We start from the raw sequence: 16384 nt of genomic DNA on the forward strand, positions 1-16384 counted from the left end.
AGTCTACCTGACTACCTGATGATTGCCATTAGCTGAACTGAGACAAGAGGTCAATAGAGGGAAAAGCACTGGGATGCAGATGAACCTTTTGAAGATTTTTAAGGTGTTGTTTAATGTGCATTTAATTATCCTTCATCATTAGTATCAACATTGATAAAGACAAATTCATGTTATGTACCCAAAACTCAAACGTTTTAAAACTCTCTTTAAAAAGAGTTTGGAGAAAGATGAGCTACTAAATGAAAGGATGAGAATCTTAATTCACATTATGTATAAACAGCTTTATTCCTATACAGAAAATGTGAAGTACAAAAATAAAGAGTAACTTTGCCAACAACAATTATAATTGATAAATAAAACATGTAAAATACTGAAGCAAAGCAATTTATTGTTGTCAGCTTTTTAAAACAATATTTTTTAGATGTCATTTCGGAGCAGCTTTTATTATTGAAACATCAGGACTCTTTTAAGGTCCGCAGATTGGCCAGACAGATGGGGCTAGCCAGAAAACAATCAAACTCCCCCTCATCCTTAGTATTTTGGAAGAAAATTATTTTAATTTCCTTTTCATAAACTGAATCTGAGACTTCCCAGTAAGTGCTCGGAGAGTTTTATAACTCTTTGAGGACTCAGAAAAGCACCCAATGAAATCCCTTGTCAGATCATGACAAAGTTATCTACAAGTCCTTCTTACTCTGTGAAAACTTTTGGGTTAAATAGCTGAGTTTTTCTGCAACTGTCATATTTTGCAGCTGACCTTCGTCAAAGCCTTGTTGTTATCCACGCCGGTTCATCGTGAGATGACAGGGATTGAAGAACACAGGCCAAGGTTTAAACAATAAATATAAACATCCACAAGACACATGTGTAGACATGGTAATAAATAAATAACTTAAATGAAAAAAATAAATATGATATCTGTTAAGTGTACAGTAAATGTTAAGGGATGCATGGCATCCATTTGGTAACAGTAAAATAAACAATGGCAAATGCATTGTGGTCATCTGTGTTGAGAAAATAGAACGCTAATGACCCTGCTAAAGCACAGTCTGGTAGACATCACATTATGCTAATTTCTTGTTGTTGATAACTAGAATGGGGAAAACCCTGTCAGGCCAAATAACTATGGTGCAACTAAATCAATATATAAATGCTAAAATATCAAGCAAGATGAATTAAGAACTGGCCTTTAGTTTGGTATGTAGCTAAATCCAAGTATCATTTCGCATAGTTTGACAGTTTAGGCCTACATCATGTTTACCTATGTTTATGATAATATTTTATCATAAATGTTTATGATACATATGTTAATGATATTTTTTTTTAATATAATATGTAATTTGTACATTAATATTTGATGTACAAGCATAAAATAAATAGGAAAAAACTATTGCATTGTACTACTGGGCTACACAGTCCCTATGGTTAAGCAATCAAATATTCATCTTTATATATTTTATTGACTTTATCTTTCATCAACTTATTATATAAAAAACTGGCCTTGTGGAACATGAACCCTTTAATACCTCTTACTTTATTTGTGGTATTAAAATGATTAAAAATGTAAGCTAGAAAAATAGTTCATATCATTCATGTAAAAATCCTGAGAAATGAAAAACCTACTGCAAATACAATAAACCTTCAGCACTTCCAGATGAAAGGGTAATACTAACTGGCCTGCGTGTTTTCTGTCGGACTAAACTTTTAATAATACTCCACATATGTTTGTGCAATTACATTGTAATTACCACAATAATGTGCTGTTAATAATGAACGATCCAAATGTTGCTAATCTGGCTGAAATATTACATGCCAGACTGAAGGCCAGGAAAATGGGCACTGACATCCAGGATCAACAAATGAGTCTGACAAATGAAACAGGGTTTTGTGCTGTATCCAAGTCTGATGAAACTCCTGGTAAGCAAATGCTCGTCGAGTTATAACATGTAGTTTTTGTTTATAGAGCCATTCAGATGGACAAACTGAAGTTGCTGTTCTTCCATCCTCAAACTCTCTCCATATTGAGCCCAAAGAGTCTCTCGTCATCTCTTGGTCTTGGACTTGGTCGAATCGTAATCTAACGTCATTCAAGCTTTTCTGTCGAGGTTTGGTGTGATGAAACTTTGTATACATAGGCTGTTGTTGTGAATCACTCACAGCCAAATCAAATTCCCTCACAGCGCTTCACCATGGCCAACTCGCCTGACCTCGTTCTGTAGCCATGGCCCTGGAGGCTTCCTGATTCCTCCTTTCCTCTCTTTGCACCGTTTCTGCAGGTCACGCTCCCCCTCCCCTCATTCAGCTTGCCTCATCCCACGCACTCACAGTCTGCTGCAGAGAGGGACTTGATGGTTCTCCAGGTTGTGGTAGCATCCATGAAGGAGACGGGTTCATAGCCCGTGGGCCGGCAGCAGGGGTGTGCGCTAACCTTCCTGGCGGTGCGCTTGGGCAGACTACCGTTGGCCAGCAGAGCGCGCAGTGCCAAGTCATAGTTCCCACGAGACCTCTGGCAGGAGCCGATGCAGAACTTGAAAAGGACAATCTCGTCTGAGTCGAAGCCCATGCCCAGGTCCCGTACACGCATCTCACGTTTCTCTACACGACAGTCCCGGCTGCTATGCTGAGCCCTGCTGCTCTTCTCTTTCTTTTTCTTTTCCTCCTTCTCTTTTTTCTTCTTTTTCTTGCGTGCACCTTTGGTCTGTATGTCAGAAGTGTCCGGTGAGCGAGGGGAACGTTCCCATATTGCTGGCTGTTGGTCATCCTCGACGAGCACAGATGGATCTGTGGGAAAGACGGAAACGGATGGAGATGAAAAGAAAGAGAATTTTATCACCTGTTCAGGACTATACAATTAATTGTTGATTCATTCATTGTGCAAATCATTCCCAGACATCCAACTCACCAAACAAACTGTGCCATGGGGAGTCACTGCCCTCCTCAAGCTCTTCCTCAGCGTCTGGAAAAGCCTCTAATGGCAGCTCCTCCAACCCAGCAAATCCTACCGCAGCTTCAGATTCTGCTTGAAAACGTGACCTGCCTCCTGCCACTAGGGGCAGCAGAGACATGCCAACCCATACAAGCACCTGAGCAATAAAAGCAAAGGTGGATGGAAAATGAAAGGACAGTTTTTCAAAGTAATTAGAGCATCTCCTGGGTACTTGAATCAATGAATGTCAGAGCGAAGAATTCGCCCATTTATACACACCTGCCAGCGTTTCCTGTGACAAGGTGTATCGGTGACTGATGGCATGGCAGGCATTGCTCTGATCTGACTCCTCGGCCACCACCAAACTCCCACCTGCATGGGAGAACAAGGAATAGCTTTATTATACAGCAACCTACAGTTGTACATGTACATTCCAAGTCAGGCAATGTAAACTCGAGAGAGCAACATGCGGGTGACACATACACATACATGCAAATGTATATTCAAAGGTGTCCCATTCATCACGGTCATAATGCCTTTAGAAATCATGCTCTTTGTTGTTATATAGACAGACCGGTGTGATCTCTGAATACAGCTGGTGCTGACTTGTCTGCGGACAAAGCTACAGTGTTAAAAAGAGCCGTTGTCCGTCAAATAAACAGCCTTAAAGCAAATGCTGTCAAAAGCATTCTTGAAGTGGTTAGATTGCAGCGTGTAGAAGGAGCCTCATACTCTCAGGGGGTCCTACAAGCCACAGAGATACAGAGAGGTTGATAAGAGCTCTGAGCAATGCAGATGTTTATTGACTCATTGCAGTGTGTGACTATGTAACCTGTGCTGGGGGCTCTGATTTATATCAGGGTCAGGAACAGGGCACAGTGTCTCAGTTAACACCATTCAAACAGCAGGATTCAGTCAAACATGGCAACGCGAAAATGATTGATGAGGACAGACCAGTTATTTGCTAGGGGAAAAGGGATGGCAGGCGAAACAGCAGAGTGTGCTGTGCTTATATTTTGGCATAGTTTTATAGTGTTTCAGTTGTGTGGAGTTGATAGAGGCTGGATTCTTTTCTCTCACTCACTTCTGAGAGATCCGCTTCAGGAGGAACTGAACTGATGGCACACTTAAGACCAATTTACAAGAATTAACTAGCAATAAAGCAGTTAACCACAAGAGGATGTGCCTTAATTTTAGCATGGTTACAGGCTATGGTTAGACACAACATGTTCATGCTAACGGTGTGAAGTGGCTAGTTTACGGTTAATATTGGATAGTACTGCTGATGAAGATTATTAAATTATGAGCAAAGATTAACTTCATCACAGATTACAACCAAATATCCAGTACTGGCTGACAAATGCACATAGACTAACTGATAAATTTGAGTATTTATACTATTTATACAAGCTGCTCTTTTCTATGCAGTAACATGGTGATAATGTGATGCGAACTTTCATAATGTGGCGATTGGGGTTAAATGGAAGAACGTAAGCCATACGGGTTAGGAATGACATGAGGGTATATGATGACAATTTTTTCATTTCTGGTTGAAACTATCCATATAAGCCTGCATTTTGGAAGTAGTTAAAAAATGTAAGGCCTACTCTAATTTCAAATCACATTCTTGGAGGCTGGGCATTCATTGTACCTGTTCTATTCATTCTGAACCATTTTCTGATGACTCTCATAATGTTAAAGAAAGATCATCGTAAAGTTTTCAGGGTCAGAGGATATTTTGCTAAGCTTTTCTCATGCAGTAGGAAGCCATTTGGACTCTCTTAAATGATTTACTAAATCTTTAAAGATGAAAAATAAAGTATTATCTCATGTGCTCCTCGGGAGCATTAAAGATGTCTAATGCTGTATCTTAAGATCTTCAGTCATCTTGGTTTATTGGCTGCTTAAGGCAAATGTAGAATTTATGTTTTCTAAATCCAACCAAATAAATATGAACCCAGTTTCAACAGCTTCAGGACATATTTATGACATCTCTGGAGGCCGGCTTCAGCTGAGAAAGACCACATATGACCAGAGATGAATGTGGACATGCTGTCAAAAGGTTTTACAGCATGAATTCCTATTGAAATGTGACTTATACCCTCATTCTAACTCCTGCATGTGTTGCATTAATATTGAAGCATTGTTTATGCGTGAAGATTTATTGTATTCTGATGATTTTCTAATTGTAATTGTATACATATCCGAATCTCCTTAAATATGTGGCACTTCATCTAAACTGCCATAATTGCTTTGATCATAAGCGACATAAAAGCACACGCCCTGAGTTGCATATGTGATTGTTTGTTTATAAATGGTTTGCGTGCGTGTGTATGTGTTATGGCTGTGACTCTGTGAGCGTACACATCTGTGTTCCTGACCACAACAATCATTCTTACAGTCTGGCTGGCTTCCCTCCTTCACTCTTCAGCTTCTATCCAGCTGAATGTATAAACCTAATGCAGAAAAACCAGGCTGACCGTAACAAGCAAATCAATATCAGACACCTACAGAGAAACAAGTACGACTCCACCACAAGAATTCGGAAATCCATCCATTGTAGACTGTGGAAGTGCAATCTGGCTAATAGGTTGGCCAGCATTTGGGGTCTGTGCGCCTCATTTCATGCTGTCAGTTTCTAAATAAGCCCCTTGGCCTCTCGTTCTCTGACGACCCCCCACCTCACTGCTTCCTGTAAGCTGAGATGGCCTGCTGGGGGTGCAGGCCAGAGGTTATGATAAGAGCACTACCTGGCCCTCAAAAACACAGCAGGCAGTTACAGCCAGATAAGCAATGAAAATGGTTCATGACATAAATTCACACCTGTTATGCAAATTATTAGTTAGAGGCTCTTGCTTTTGAAGGCATGCCTTGCTTATACTTGACATTAGGGGTTTATTCTAAACTTCCAACCTAAGTATTCATCTTCAGTGCATGACTTGTCATACACCATTTATGCTACAGACATGAATGATACTTCAAATCAGCATATAAAAACTGTTTTAAAGGGATAGTTCACCCAACAATTTTAATTCTGTCATTAAATTACTTACCCTCATGTCGTTCCAAACCTGTAAGACCTTCACAAATGAAAAATATTTCTGATGCATCCCAAGAGCTCTCTGACCCTCCCATAGACAGCAAGGATCCTAACACAATCAAGGATCAAGGACAATGTTAAAAAAATCCACGTGACACATCAGTGGTTCAACCGTAATTTTACGAAGTTACGAGAATACTTTTTGGTGCAAAGAGAAAAATAAATTTTTTTTTTCAACAATTTGTCTCCTCCGCGTCATATAGCACCATTTTGGAGAGTATCACATACGTAAACAACGTATACAATGTATGTACGCGGATACATTGTTTACAATCAGATCAACGAGGAAACAACATAAACAGGGTATCTGCGTGGCACAAGTGAACAGCATAAGTTGTTTACATATAAGTTCTCCAAAATGGCACCAGGGTGACACAGAGGAGAAGACATGTTGAATAAAGTCATTATTTTTGTTTTCTTTGCACACAAAAAGTATTCTTGTAGCTTCGTAAAATTACGGTTGAACCACTGATGTCACATGTATTATTTTAACGATCTCCTTGCTACGTTTCTGAGCCTTGATTGTGTAAGGATCCTTGCTGTCTATTGGAGGGTCAGAGAGCTTTCTGGGTGAACTATGCCTGATCCAATAAACGCATGTTACTTGAGGGACTGCCATATCTAGTAACCAGAATATCACAGAGACTTAGAAGCAGTGTTGGGGAAAGTTACTTTTAAAAGTAATGCATTACAATATTGTATTACTCCCTAAAAAATAACCAATTACGTTAGTTACTTTTTATAGAAAATAATGCGTTACATTACTTTTGAGTTACTTTTTAAATCTGGGCAGGGCTTGATTGCTTCTTTCTTTCTTTTTTTTTTTTAAATGTAAAAGACCTTTCACAACAAAAGTGAAATGAATATGGCCCAGGCTGAAGGAAATATAAATTCATGTCTGTACAGTAGAGGGCACAGCTCAAACAAAGTGCATGAAGAATATGACACAGGAGAAGAAAGTTCAACACTATTCAGCAATAGCATAAATGAACACAAATTTGTCATTTTTGTTTAGTATGGTTGAATTGGATCATCGAAGGTCAGTAGCAAAGCCTTGGTTAATAAAATGGTATTAAATACATAAATTATATTAGTCTTATTTAACAGATTTAATTATTGCAGGTTTGTATAATATTCTGAGTTTGCATTTGACAGTTTTTATTCATTTTGAGGAATACTTAATTGGTTTTGGTGCAGGTGAGATGAGTAAATACATGTTCATATTTATTCTAGAACTACAGTACATTATGTTCACACATAGCGCCTCTGCGCTTACTTCTGATTTCTCTCAACATGGCAACACAAGAGCTGTCAGTCAAGACATGGGAAACAAAGCAACTTGCGTTACTTATTTGAAAAAGTAACAGATGTTTCCTTCTTAATTTAAAAGTAATGCGTTACTTTACTAGTTACGTAATTCGTGTAATCACATTACTTGTAATGCATTACCCCCAGCACTGCTTAGAAGTGGGCTCTTTTGATTTAGGCAATGAAAGCATCCACCTAGCAACACCCTGGCAATCACCAAGAACTTTTTTTAATAAAATGCCACTGAAAAACTCAACTCACACTTTGATTCAATTAAAAGAACCGACTTATAAGAGTCATTAGTTCAGGCTTCAGACTACACTGGTTGTGCTGCATGCATTTGATTCACTAAAAAGAATTGGTTCAGTCAATACCACTTACAAAACTCAACTCGCTTTTCACACTTTGATTGACTTAAGAGAGTTTTTACAATAGATTGTTTTTTTGAGTTTGTGCAAAGTTCTTTCATGAATGGCAAATCAGTTAATATAATTAGCAGCTCTAATTTTCATACGCAATGCTGTAAAGAGGCAATCAAATTTACCTAAAGGCAACTACTTTACATCAATACAAATGAGACATAAGAACCTTCTTCATTTGATTCAAGATTTGGTTCAGATTAGGGAAACTCGTTCCTGAAAGCACCTAAGAAACTGAAAATCGGCACTGACACAAACCCTCCAACATACAAACCTTCCTACATGGGAAGAAGCTTCTCCCACAGTCTCTCTCATCCACCTTTAGAGCTACACCTGGTTGTGTTTAAGTGCCCAGAGCAGTGTCTTTGTTGGCCAGTCGCTCTCTGTCTCCTGCACCATGGCTGTTAACATGCGAGCTGAGGGTGCCTGAGGGACGGGACTCTTGAGGAACTGCAGAGCGGTGCTGACGGCCTCTGTGCTTGGACTCATTGATTAAAGGCATGCTTCAAATGCACAACAACCTGCCCTCAGGCACATACATGCCACTGTTAAAGAATATGAGAGGATCACAGTGGCGTCATTGTGACTAACATGGATGCAAACTACTCAGTCCAGACGGCAGATGCAAATGAGGGGCTGTCATTTTAGAGTTGGTGTGTTGACTATTATGATGTGAGGTGGGAATATACACCATAAAAACACATGATTAAAATACATGATTTGTTAATTATGTTTAACCAGTTATATTGACATGTCAAATGAATTAAGTAAACATTGTTTTGTTTGGGTTAAAAACAGCAATTTCTTGATTTTAATCAGTTCTCACTGCCAAGAATAGATCTTTTAGTCTATGCCATTTAGTTGATGTGTGAACAAAACTTAACAGAACATAATTTGTAGTGTGCATCGTGTTTTGTTACTTTTGATGTGAAGCAACGTATGCAATTCAAACAATAAATACTGTTTTGGTCCTCTTTAATGTGGCATGACAGATCAAGCGGCAGAACCATCATGAACCGATTGTCTCTTCCTCTTTTCTTCTAGTTATAGCACAAAATAAACAATAATGAACATCAGAAGGCATGCTGATACAGTACGGTACAACTTGTATCAGATCTCATGTAACGGCTCAAATCAGTGTTTCAGCTGCAGAAATGTAACAATGTCATGTAACATAGTGACCATAACTCGATAGTTAGCTAGAAAAATTAACTCTAGAGATGAACATTCAGCTAAATAAATGCACATATTCAATCATATTTTCACTTAACTGTTCTTCAGTATATAGCCTTATGTATATTTACATCTGAAAGAGTCAATATAGAAGCAAATTGAATTGAGATTGGAATTAAATGAAATCAGAAACTTGTGGATCTCAGTCAAACAGAATTGTGAAATCTGTGTCACTACCCAGCCCAGAAGTTTAGCTGTAAACTGTCTAGACTGGTCTCAACCTAGAGCATAGGCAAGTCTCAAGAGAGACCCCTGTGTTATTTCACTGCCTGCTCCTCCTGGGTTGTCCCCCTCAGACAGAACCATTAGAGGTGTTTGATGTGCCAGGTCTACCTGTCATTAATGATGAGGAGCAGTGGTGTGGGATAGGCCACACTAAATCAGCCAGCCAATAAAAGACACCTGGTGAAAGCAGAGATGCAAAGTACACTTCACCAGCCTGGCCTGCTTGATCATTGCCAGACACGCTTTTATCTGGGGGTGTGAACTTCAGCCATGAGGTGTGTGTAATATATCTATCCATGTTCCCTCCTGTGTGCTAAACTCCACAGGCCTCAACCTCCAATTCAGTATTGGCACATGTGAAGAGCAAGCAGCGTGCATGCCCTTTCAAGTTCATAGGTCTTTCCTTCGAACAGTACTTATTACATACGCCCAGTGTATATAATGTATTGGACCTGTTACAACAGACTGCATTTTGGCTATCTGCAGATATCCGAGACACTGGTTTTATGACATTTTAATGTGCTCATGCTCCAGAACCCGAGTTCAATCGCTGCATGTCTGAGTGCGTGACATCCAAGCGTATAATTCAATAATCCTTCTCTGGCAAAAGGTAAGTTCTTATTACTGTCAGAGTCCAGCCACTGGAGAGGTGAAGAGAGTGTGCGCTGCCAAGAAAACCAGCATTACCTGTTTGAAACCCTTTACTCTTTTGTTCCAGGATCCAATGGGGGGGGGGGGGGGGGGGGGGGCATGATTATTGGATTGTGAACACATGTGGTTTTTAGACCACCATTCATGTCATTGAGTGAATATGATAGCAAAAACAACTTCCATTAATTGCAAAGATCCATCATTTATGTTTCTGCTGCTTTCAGTTTCTCTCCTAGAGAAAACTTTTATGTTGAATTCAAGTTTCCAAAAAGACTCTTCTTATTCTAGCAGTGTAAAATCATAGTTATAGATTGTAGTGTGTAATGGAAGTAAAAACCTGTACATCAAGCCATTCTCATCAAAACTTCCACAAAAGGTTCTTTAGCTTTTTAAAATGTTCTTTACACTAATATTAATAACAATAATAAACTTATTTGTGGAACCCAGAATGGTCCTTTCATAGCACTGCTAAGAAAGCCCTCTTCTGAAATCTTTATATTTTTTAAAAAAGTATTCAATCAGAAGGTCAGATAGTGTTTATTGCATCTCTTGTAATATTTAATCTGAAAATAACTTTTAATGAGTTTCATTTGTCAACACAGTAATGACGCAGTCAAATCAACATCATTGATGTGCGCACGTCCTGAGTCGTTCCCTTTTGACTTCTTACGGCACTAAATTCCTGAATTCACGGTACATCAGCAATGAAATCAGCAGTGTTCAAGTTAGAGGCTGTGAGGCCTGACAAAAGAGGCAGGTTGGTTGGCATGCTTTATTTTTGCTACGCAAATACAGTGGCCACTGTTTGCATTCCACACCACGCGGCTGCATCACGAGCTTGTCGGACAGAGCACGAGAGCGTGTCCCTTCCCCACCAGATCCTCAACTGAGGCACAAGCGTGGACCACACAAACAGCTCAGTCAAGCACTTACAAACATCCATGAATGCACACATATATCAAAATACAAATGGCTCAGATTAAGCTCATTGTTTTATTGCTATTATTTAGATGTTTTTATTGTCTCACTTCAAAACAGTTTGAAAAGCTTTTGTGATTTTTAAATGACTCCAAATATATTTGTTCTTGAAAATGAATTCCTTAATTAAGCATTAATCCTTTGAAGCAGAGATGCAAAATGTAGCAATAAAATATCGGTTATCTGCTGGCGTTAGAAATCCAGTTGTGGTCATTTCCTCTATTTTTAGATTAAAAGTCACTTAAAGTTAATTTTTAAAACTAATAATCATTTACAATGTTTACAAATAATTTAAAAACATCTATTTTATACTTTACATTGTAATGCTGTAATGCCTAAATTTGCATTAATTAAAAATGATTTATTTTAAACAAAATAGTACAGAATTTCATCCCATTTCATCATCATTTATGATTAGGCATCTTCAAGTACTACTGGACAAAAATGGTTTGATACAATGTACTTACTGTGTTCATGTTGTATTTTTAAATGCATTTTAATCTACTGAGGTGGGATATGGATAAGTTTAGGGACAATTTTTATGTTATGGTTACACTTAAGGAATGTTTTACCCCAAGAAAAAGACCCTTTCGTTGAACTAAAACATCTTTAAAGTGGAGAAGACTTTCACTTTAACCAGAACGATTTAATGGCAACTTTCACTGTTTATAACAGTGTAATTATAGATGTAACTACAGAAACAATTACAAATGTACTTACATGCAGATTCTTTTAAATATAAGTATAAAATAAAAACATGTATGTATGTATGGAATGAATGCATTGTATTAAATCATTCATTTAAATTAGTAGTTAAAGTAGTTAAAGAAACTAAATATAAAAATCCCAGAATTTTAATATTGGCCATCTATCATCGGCCATAGCATTAAAATAATCAGCTTATATTTATCAGACAGATTTTTTTTTATATCAGTACATTTATCCTTTAAAGCCTATTTTGCTAAATTGGAACAACAAATCAAATGTGTTTTTTCTTTTTAAAGTACAAGAAAAGAGTGCTCACTTTGATGTCATGATCAGAAATAAATATCTTCTTCATTAATAATCAGTAATAATACATTTATCAAAGTATTTCTAGTTTGATGTTCAGCAGTAAAATCTGTCTTATTTATTATCAGTAATAAATACATCTACTTCACTCCCCTTACAAATTTGGTAAAAAAAAAAATGTTACATTAGTAATGTTTCTCTAGATTTAATTCGCCTGGCAAAACATTGTTAACAGGCTGATTTTATATAAAGAACCAGTATAAAGTGGGTCAAGGTTGGGATTTGCAAATTTGAGAAGATGATCTAAGCTGGCAGCTAGCAGTGGCACCAAGACATACCTTTGAGCTGAAAGATTATTAGAGCACAAACTTTATAGTCCAGATTCATAAATTCTGTGCCGGGCAGTTCAGATGCAGTAGCTAATGTCTTTTCCTGTCTGAACTCCATCCTGGACAACAGCTTTAGCTTCTCTTCATTAAAATGTCTTGCCTTTTGCTTTGATAACCAAATACAGCCAGATTAAATACATTTAAAGGACTGACAGAGCGAGAACACTTGGATGAACAAGTCCTTAAATGGGAATAAATTAGGGAAGAGAGGGTAATGGTGAAGATAGTATTTCACTCCTAAGGCTTAGCCTAAGCAATCACAGCGACCTCTAAAGAGGGAAAAAGAAAGAACGAGACAGACTAAGCAACTAAATACTCTATAAAAGGAAGCCAGAACAGTTACCCTTGAGATAAGGGTTGGTGGCTGGAAAGAGAGAAGCTTCATCATTGAAATCATGTATCATATACAAACCAGATAGCATGCTAGCTTTCAGCTACCCTACACACTCAGTGAACTCTCTTAAACCACTGACCTGAGTATAAAAGACAGCCTAAACCCTGCTCTTGCAGGATTTTGGTTTCTGAATGAATCCACAGGTAATTATTTGAACCAGGGCAGCACTCAGGCACAGAGGCCAACCCATCCTCACAGGCCTTTATACTGTATAGCTTACATCTCATTTGTTCAAATTAAGCTCAGGGAGGGGGAAAAAACAGCTATTAGTGTGTCTGGATGAACTAACGACATCCAAAGCGTTTCCATGTCGCCCAGTTGAGCCCCAGACAGGCTTCGAGTAATGACCTGGCCCGCTCTTTCAAAGGCACCGACGCCACCATGATTAATGCATCTGACCTGGCAATTTGGGAGAATACAGCTTATTGTATTAAAGACTGCTTCCAGCCACAAACATGGGTGTACAATAAGTCCACTTAACATTCTTCACTATCAAAAGTTTGGTAAGAGATGCTCAGATAAAAAGAAAAAGGTAATATCCCTCATCAGTGTCATGAATGAAGTCTTGAGTGTACATGCATTTCATCTGGCAAAAACACCAACAATTAAGCAAAAACAAGGGGTCAGGCTTGGTAAAACTTTAGTGCACATTTATAAATTTGGTTTGATTGTATAAGCAATAATCTGAGTGACTGATTCAAGGATCAAGATATAAACAGTTACAAGATCTGATATTGTTCGTTTCGTGATAAGGTCAGGGAAATGATGAATTTTTTTTGTAGGAGAGTGTTTTATGGTATTATGAGTGATGCAATGGTGGTGTTTTTTAAAATAAATTGTTTTTTGATCATTATTTTTGGTAACCACAAGGGGGAGGAAATTCAGTCTATTTTGTAAGGGGGAAACTGTGGATGATCTGAATGTTAGGTAAGCATAGTCACATCAATGACACTTAAGTGCAGTGTAGTGCAATACAAGACCTGTTGGTACCAGGCTGTCAATTATAGAGCATTTGAGGGGTCTGACATCTATAGTTTGAGCAAGTTAGTCAGGCTGTGTATTTTCACATAAAGGCATATACAGATGCTTGTGAAAAGTAATCGTGTTAACCCCAGGAGGTAACAGATTGCGTCCCTGAAAATGTCCTAAAATTCCCCCCTTACACACAAAAATTCTTCCTCACATACAAGACTCTCCATTTCGGTCACACACACACATTCTGAAACCAGCTTATTTATCATGTATGCCAAATATCTGCATCTTGTTGCTCAAGAGGCCAACAGTATTATCTTGTGCATCAATGTGTCATCATTTAAACCTTCCCTGCTCTGAGGTTTGGGAACGTGTACATGGAAACACATGTGCACACATCTATGCTGGGGGTTTGAGAGATCATGACATGAAGAGGTGAGAGCCAGGTCAACTAACAAAAGAGTGAACGAAGAATTGAAAAAAAAAAAAAAAAAAAAAAATTCATGAGAATTAATGAAAGTGTGTTGCTTTTTTTTGCCTCTTTATGTCAGTGGTTCTCAATCATGCTGCTGGGGGACCCCAGCACTGCCTATTTTGGAGATGTCTTTTATTGAAAACACCTGATTTTTATCATCAGCTCATCAGTAGAAACTACAATAACTGAATTTGGTGTATCAGATAACGAATATATGCAGTGCTGGGCTCCTTCAACACCCCAAATGAAAACCATTGCTCTAGTTACAGTGAGGCAAAATTAAATACAAAGTATGAAAGCTATGCAAAAAGACACATGGACATGTCATTGAGGTAGGTGCGGCGGGAGCCCAGGTCTGGTCTGAAAGCAAAGATTCTAGAATGACAGTTCTGGAAATGGAAATCACTGCACAAAGAAATGAAATTCAAGCCTTCAGTGGAATCTTAAATTTGAAATAATTTGAATGAATGGAGTACAGCCCACTTCGGGGAGAAAAAAAACTCATATTTTACATGCTCTTCTGAAATGTTAAAAACAGCATATTAACTAGTTAATTTAATTCTCCATGAAATCAATCTAACAGCAACAAAGAAATAAAGTTTTGGCAAGTCTGTTGTTAGAGGCAGTTTTGTTTAATGTAAATAGTTGTCTCTTTTTTAGAGAATAAAATATTAACACAATTTAAATGCGTACGGAACGTTTTACCCCAAGAAAAAGACCCTTTTGTCGAACTAAAACATCTTAAAAGTGGAGACGATTTAATGCCAACTTTCACTATTTACGCAAAATGCTTATGACGAAAATACAATTTCTCCTGCAACAAAACAACATTTGACAGCTTTCCCCCAGTCCACCGCTCTCTAAATCTCTAAATGAAAAATCAATAAAAACTAAACCATATGCGAGAATACGCTCAGCAGGCAGTGAGAACAGAATGACAGGTAGGTTAAAATGCCTCTCAGACCACACCTGGTGATACCCGCCTAGTAAAAGTTTCAATTACACACCTGCCCCCCTAATGTTTATTGCCCGAGGGGACATATTACAGAGGTCTGATTTAGATCCAAAGCCACTGACAATCTATAACCATATCAATTAAAAGCCGATGTGATAGGAAGTTTAATTTATGCGCGTTACCGTGCGTTCCCTGATGGATTACTTGAGCGTGCCAAATCCTTACAGCCTCGCTCTTCTAGTAGGCAGCTGAGCGTATCTTCTCGGGTAAAATCCACACGCGCTTCTTTAAAGCAACATAATTCTCGAGCAACTGACTTTCTCACGGGTATGTCTTCTTCTAAAAGCGAGAGAACAAACTCTTCAAAGGCGATAAAAGACGGAGAGGCGCCTCCCTCCGTGGCCAAGCCTCTCTCTTTCTCTCTCTCTCTGCGAGCACCTCATTAGATGATCCTGAGAGGAATGAAAACCAAAGTCAATGACCATGACCGGCTTAGCAGTTACAGTAACAATAATCATGATAATTATGAAAATAATATTAGTAACAATAACAGCTAACAACTATTAGCTACGTTGATATTAGTCTAATTTGTCAAAACTTGTCATTTTCCAAATAAAGAAAATGGTTATAATTTAATTTAAAATACCTTCCAAAATTCAACTCTAACTTACCGTGTTAATAAAAGCTGAAAACAGTGTTCCTCTGAAAATTTATAATAAAGGTAATAAAAACAATTCCATTCGCCGCTTTGATTTGAATCGATAGCTTTAATGTGATTTTAATCACAGTTGTTCTAGCTCTGTGATGGTCCCACAGAGAGACTTTGAGAGAGAATTTGAGCTGTGAGCGGACACAACCATTTCATTAAATAACCTCCTCAGTTCCGAGATGCAAAACTTTACAAACAAACGATGCTTAGTTATGATAATAATGTCAATGTTCAAGAAATTTTAATATTTTCTGTTTCTGATTAACTTGTAGACTCGACATTTAGACATAAAATACAAGCATTAGTTTAGCTACCGTATGCTAAAGTTTCAACCCAAAAAAATAATAAAAAATAACTAAAACATTAATGCAAATTATGAATTAGCAAATAGGCCTAGTTCACATTTAATAGCCTTAGCTATTTTTTATATTGTAGTGTAATTAAACAAGTAGCCTAATGCTGATGAACATGGATTTATACGCTAAGTATTTTCTGGAGAAGCTTACACATTGTTATTTTCAGTAGCTACCTGTTGTAAATACCCTATGAAATGTACAATATTGACACTGTAAAATGCTACAAAGTCCAAACGTCTAATATCGAGTGAAAGTGTTGTATAAATATATATATCTGCTATTG

At 37.9% G+C, this 16384-nt stretch overlaps 1 protein-coding gene across 1 annotated transcript; it reads right to left on the bottom strand.

Moving 5' to 3' along the window:
- Positions 1-260: 260 nt before the first annotated feature.
- LOC109052188 (neurturin) lies at positions 261-15947 on the bottom strand. The gene is made up of 4 exons (XM_042718029.1): positions 15219-15947; positions 3206-3298; positions 2903-3083; positions 261-2781 (listed from the first exon to the last, which is right to left on the bottom strand). The coding sequence occupies exons 2-4, from the start codon at positions 3257-3259 to the stop codon at positions 2309-2311; spliced, it is 708 nt and encodes a 235-aa protein (XP_042573963.1). The 5' UTR covers positions 3260-3298; positions 15219-15947; the 3' UTR covers positions 261-2308.
- Positions 15948-16384: the final 437 nt, after the last annotated feature.

This window comes from Cyprinus carpio, chromosome B2 (genome assembly GCF_018340385.1).
Source record: "Cyprinus carpio isolate SPL01 chromosome B2, ASM1834038v1, whole genome shotgun sequence".
NCBI classification, from domain to species: Eukaryota; Metazoa; Chordata; class Actinopteri; order Cypriniformes; family Cyprinidae; genus Cyprinus; species Cyprinus carpio.

Bases quoted from the DNA above. Each gene is read 5' to 3' on its own strand.
- LOC109052188 (XM_042718029.1), bottom strand. From the start codon at position 3,259: ATGCCTGCCATGCCATCAGTCACCGATACACCTTGTCACAGGAAACGC. The intron at 3,084-3,205 runs GTGTGTATAAAT...TTTATTGCTCAG, and splicing joins GTCACAGGAAACGCTGGCAG to GTGCTTGTATGGGTTGGCAT. The intron at 2,782-2,902 runs GTGAGTTGGATG...TCTTTCCCACAG, and splicing joins CCCATGGCACAGTTTGTTTG to ATCCATCTGTGCTCGTCGAG.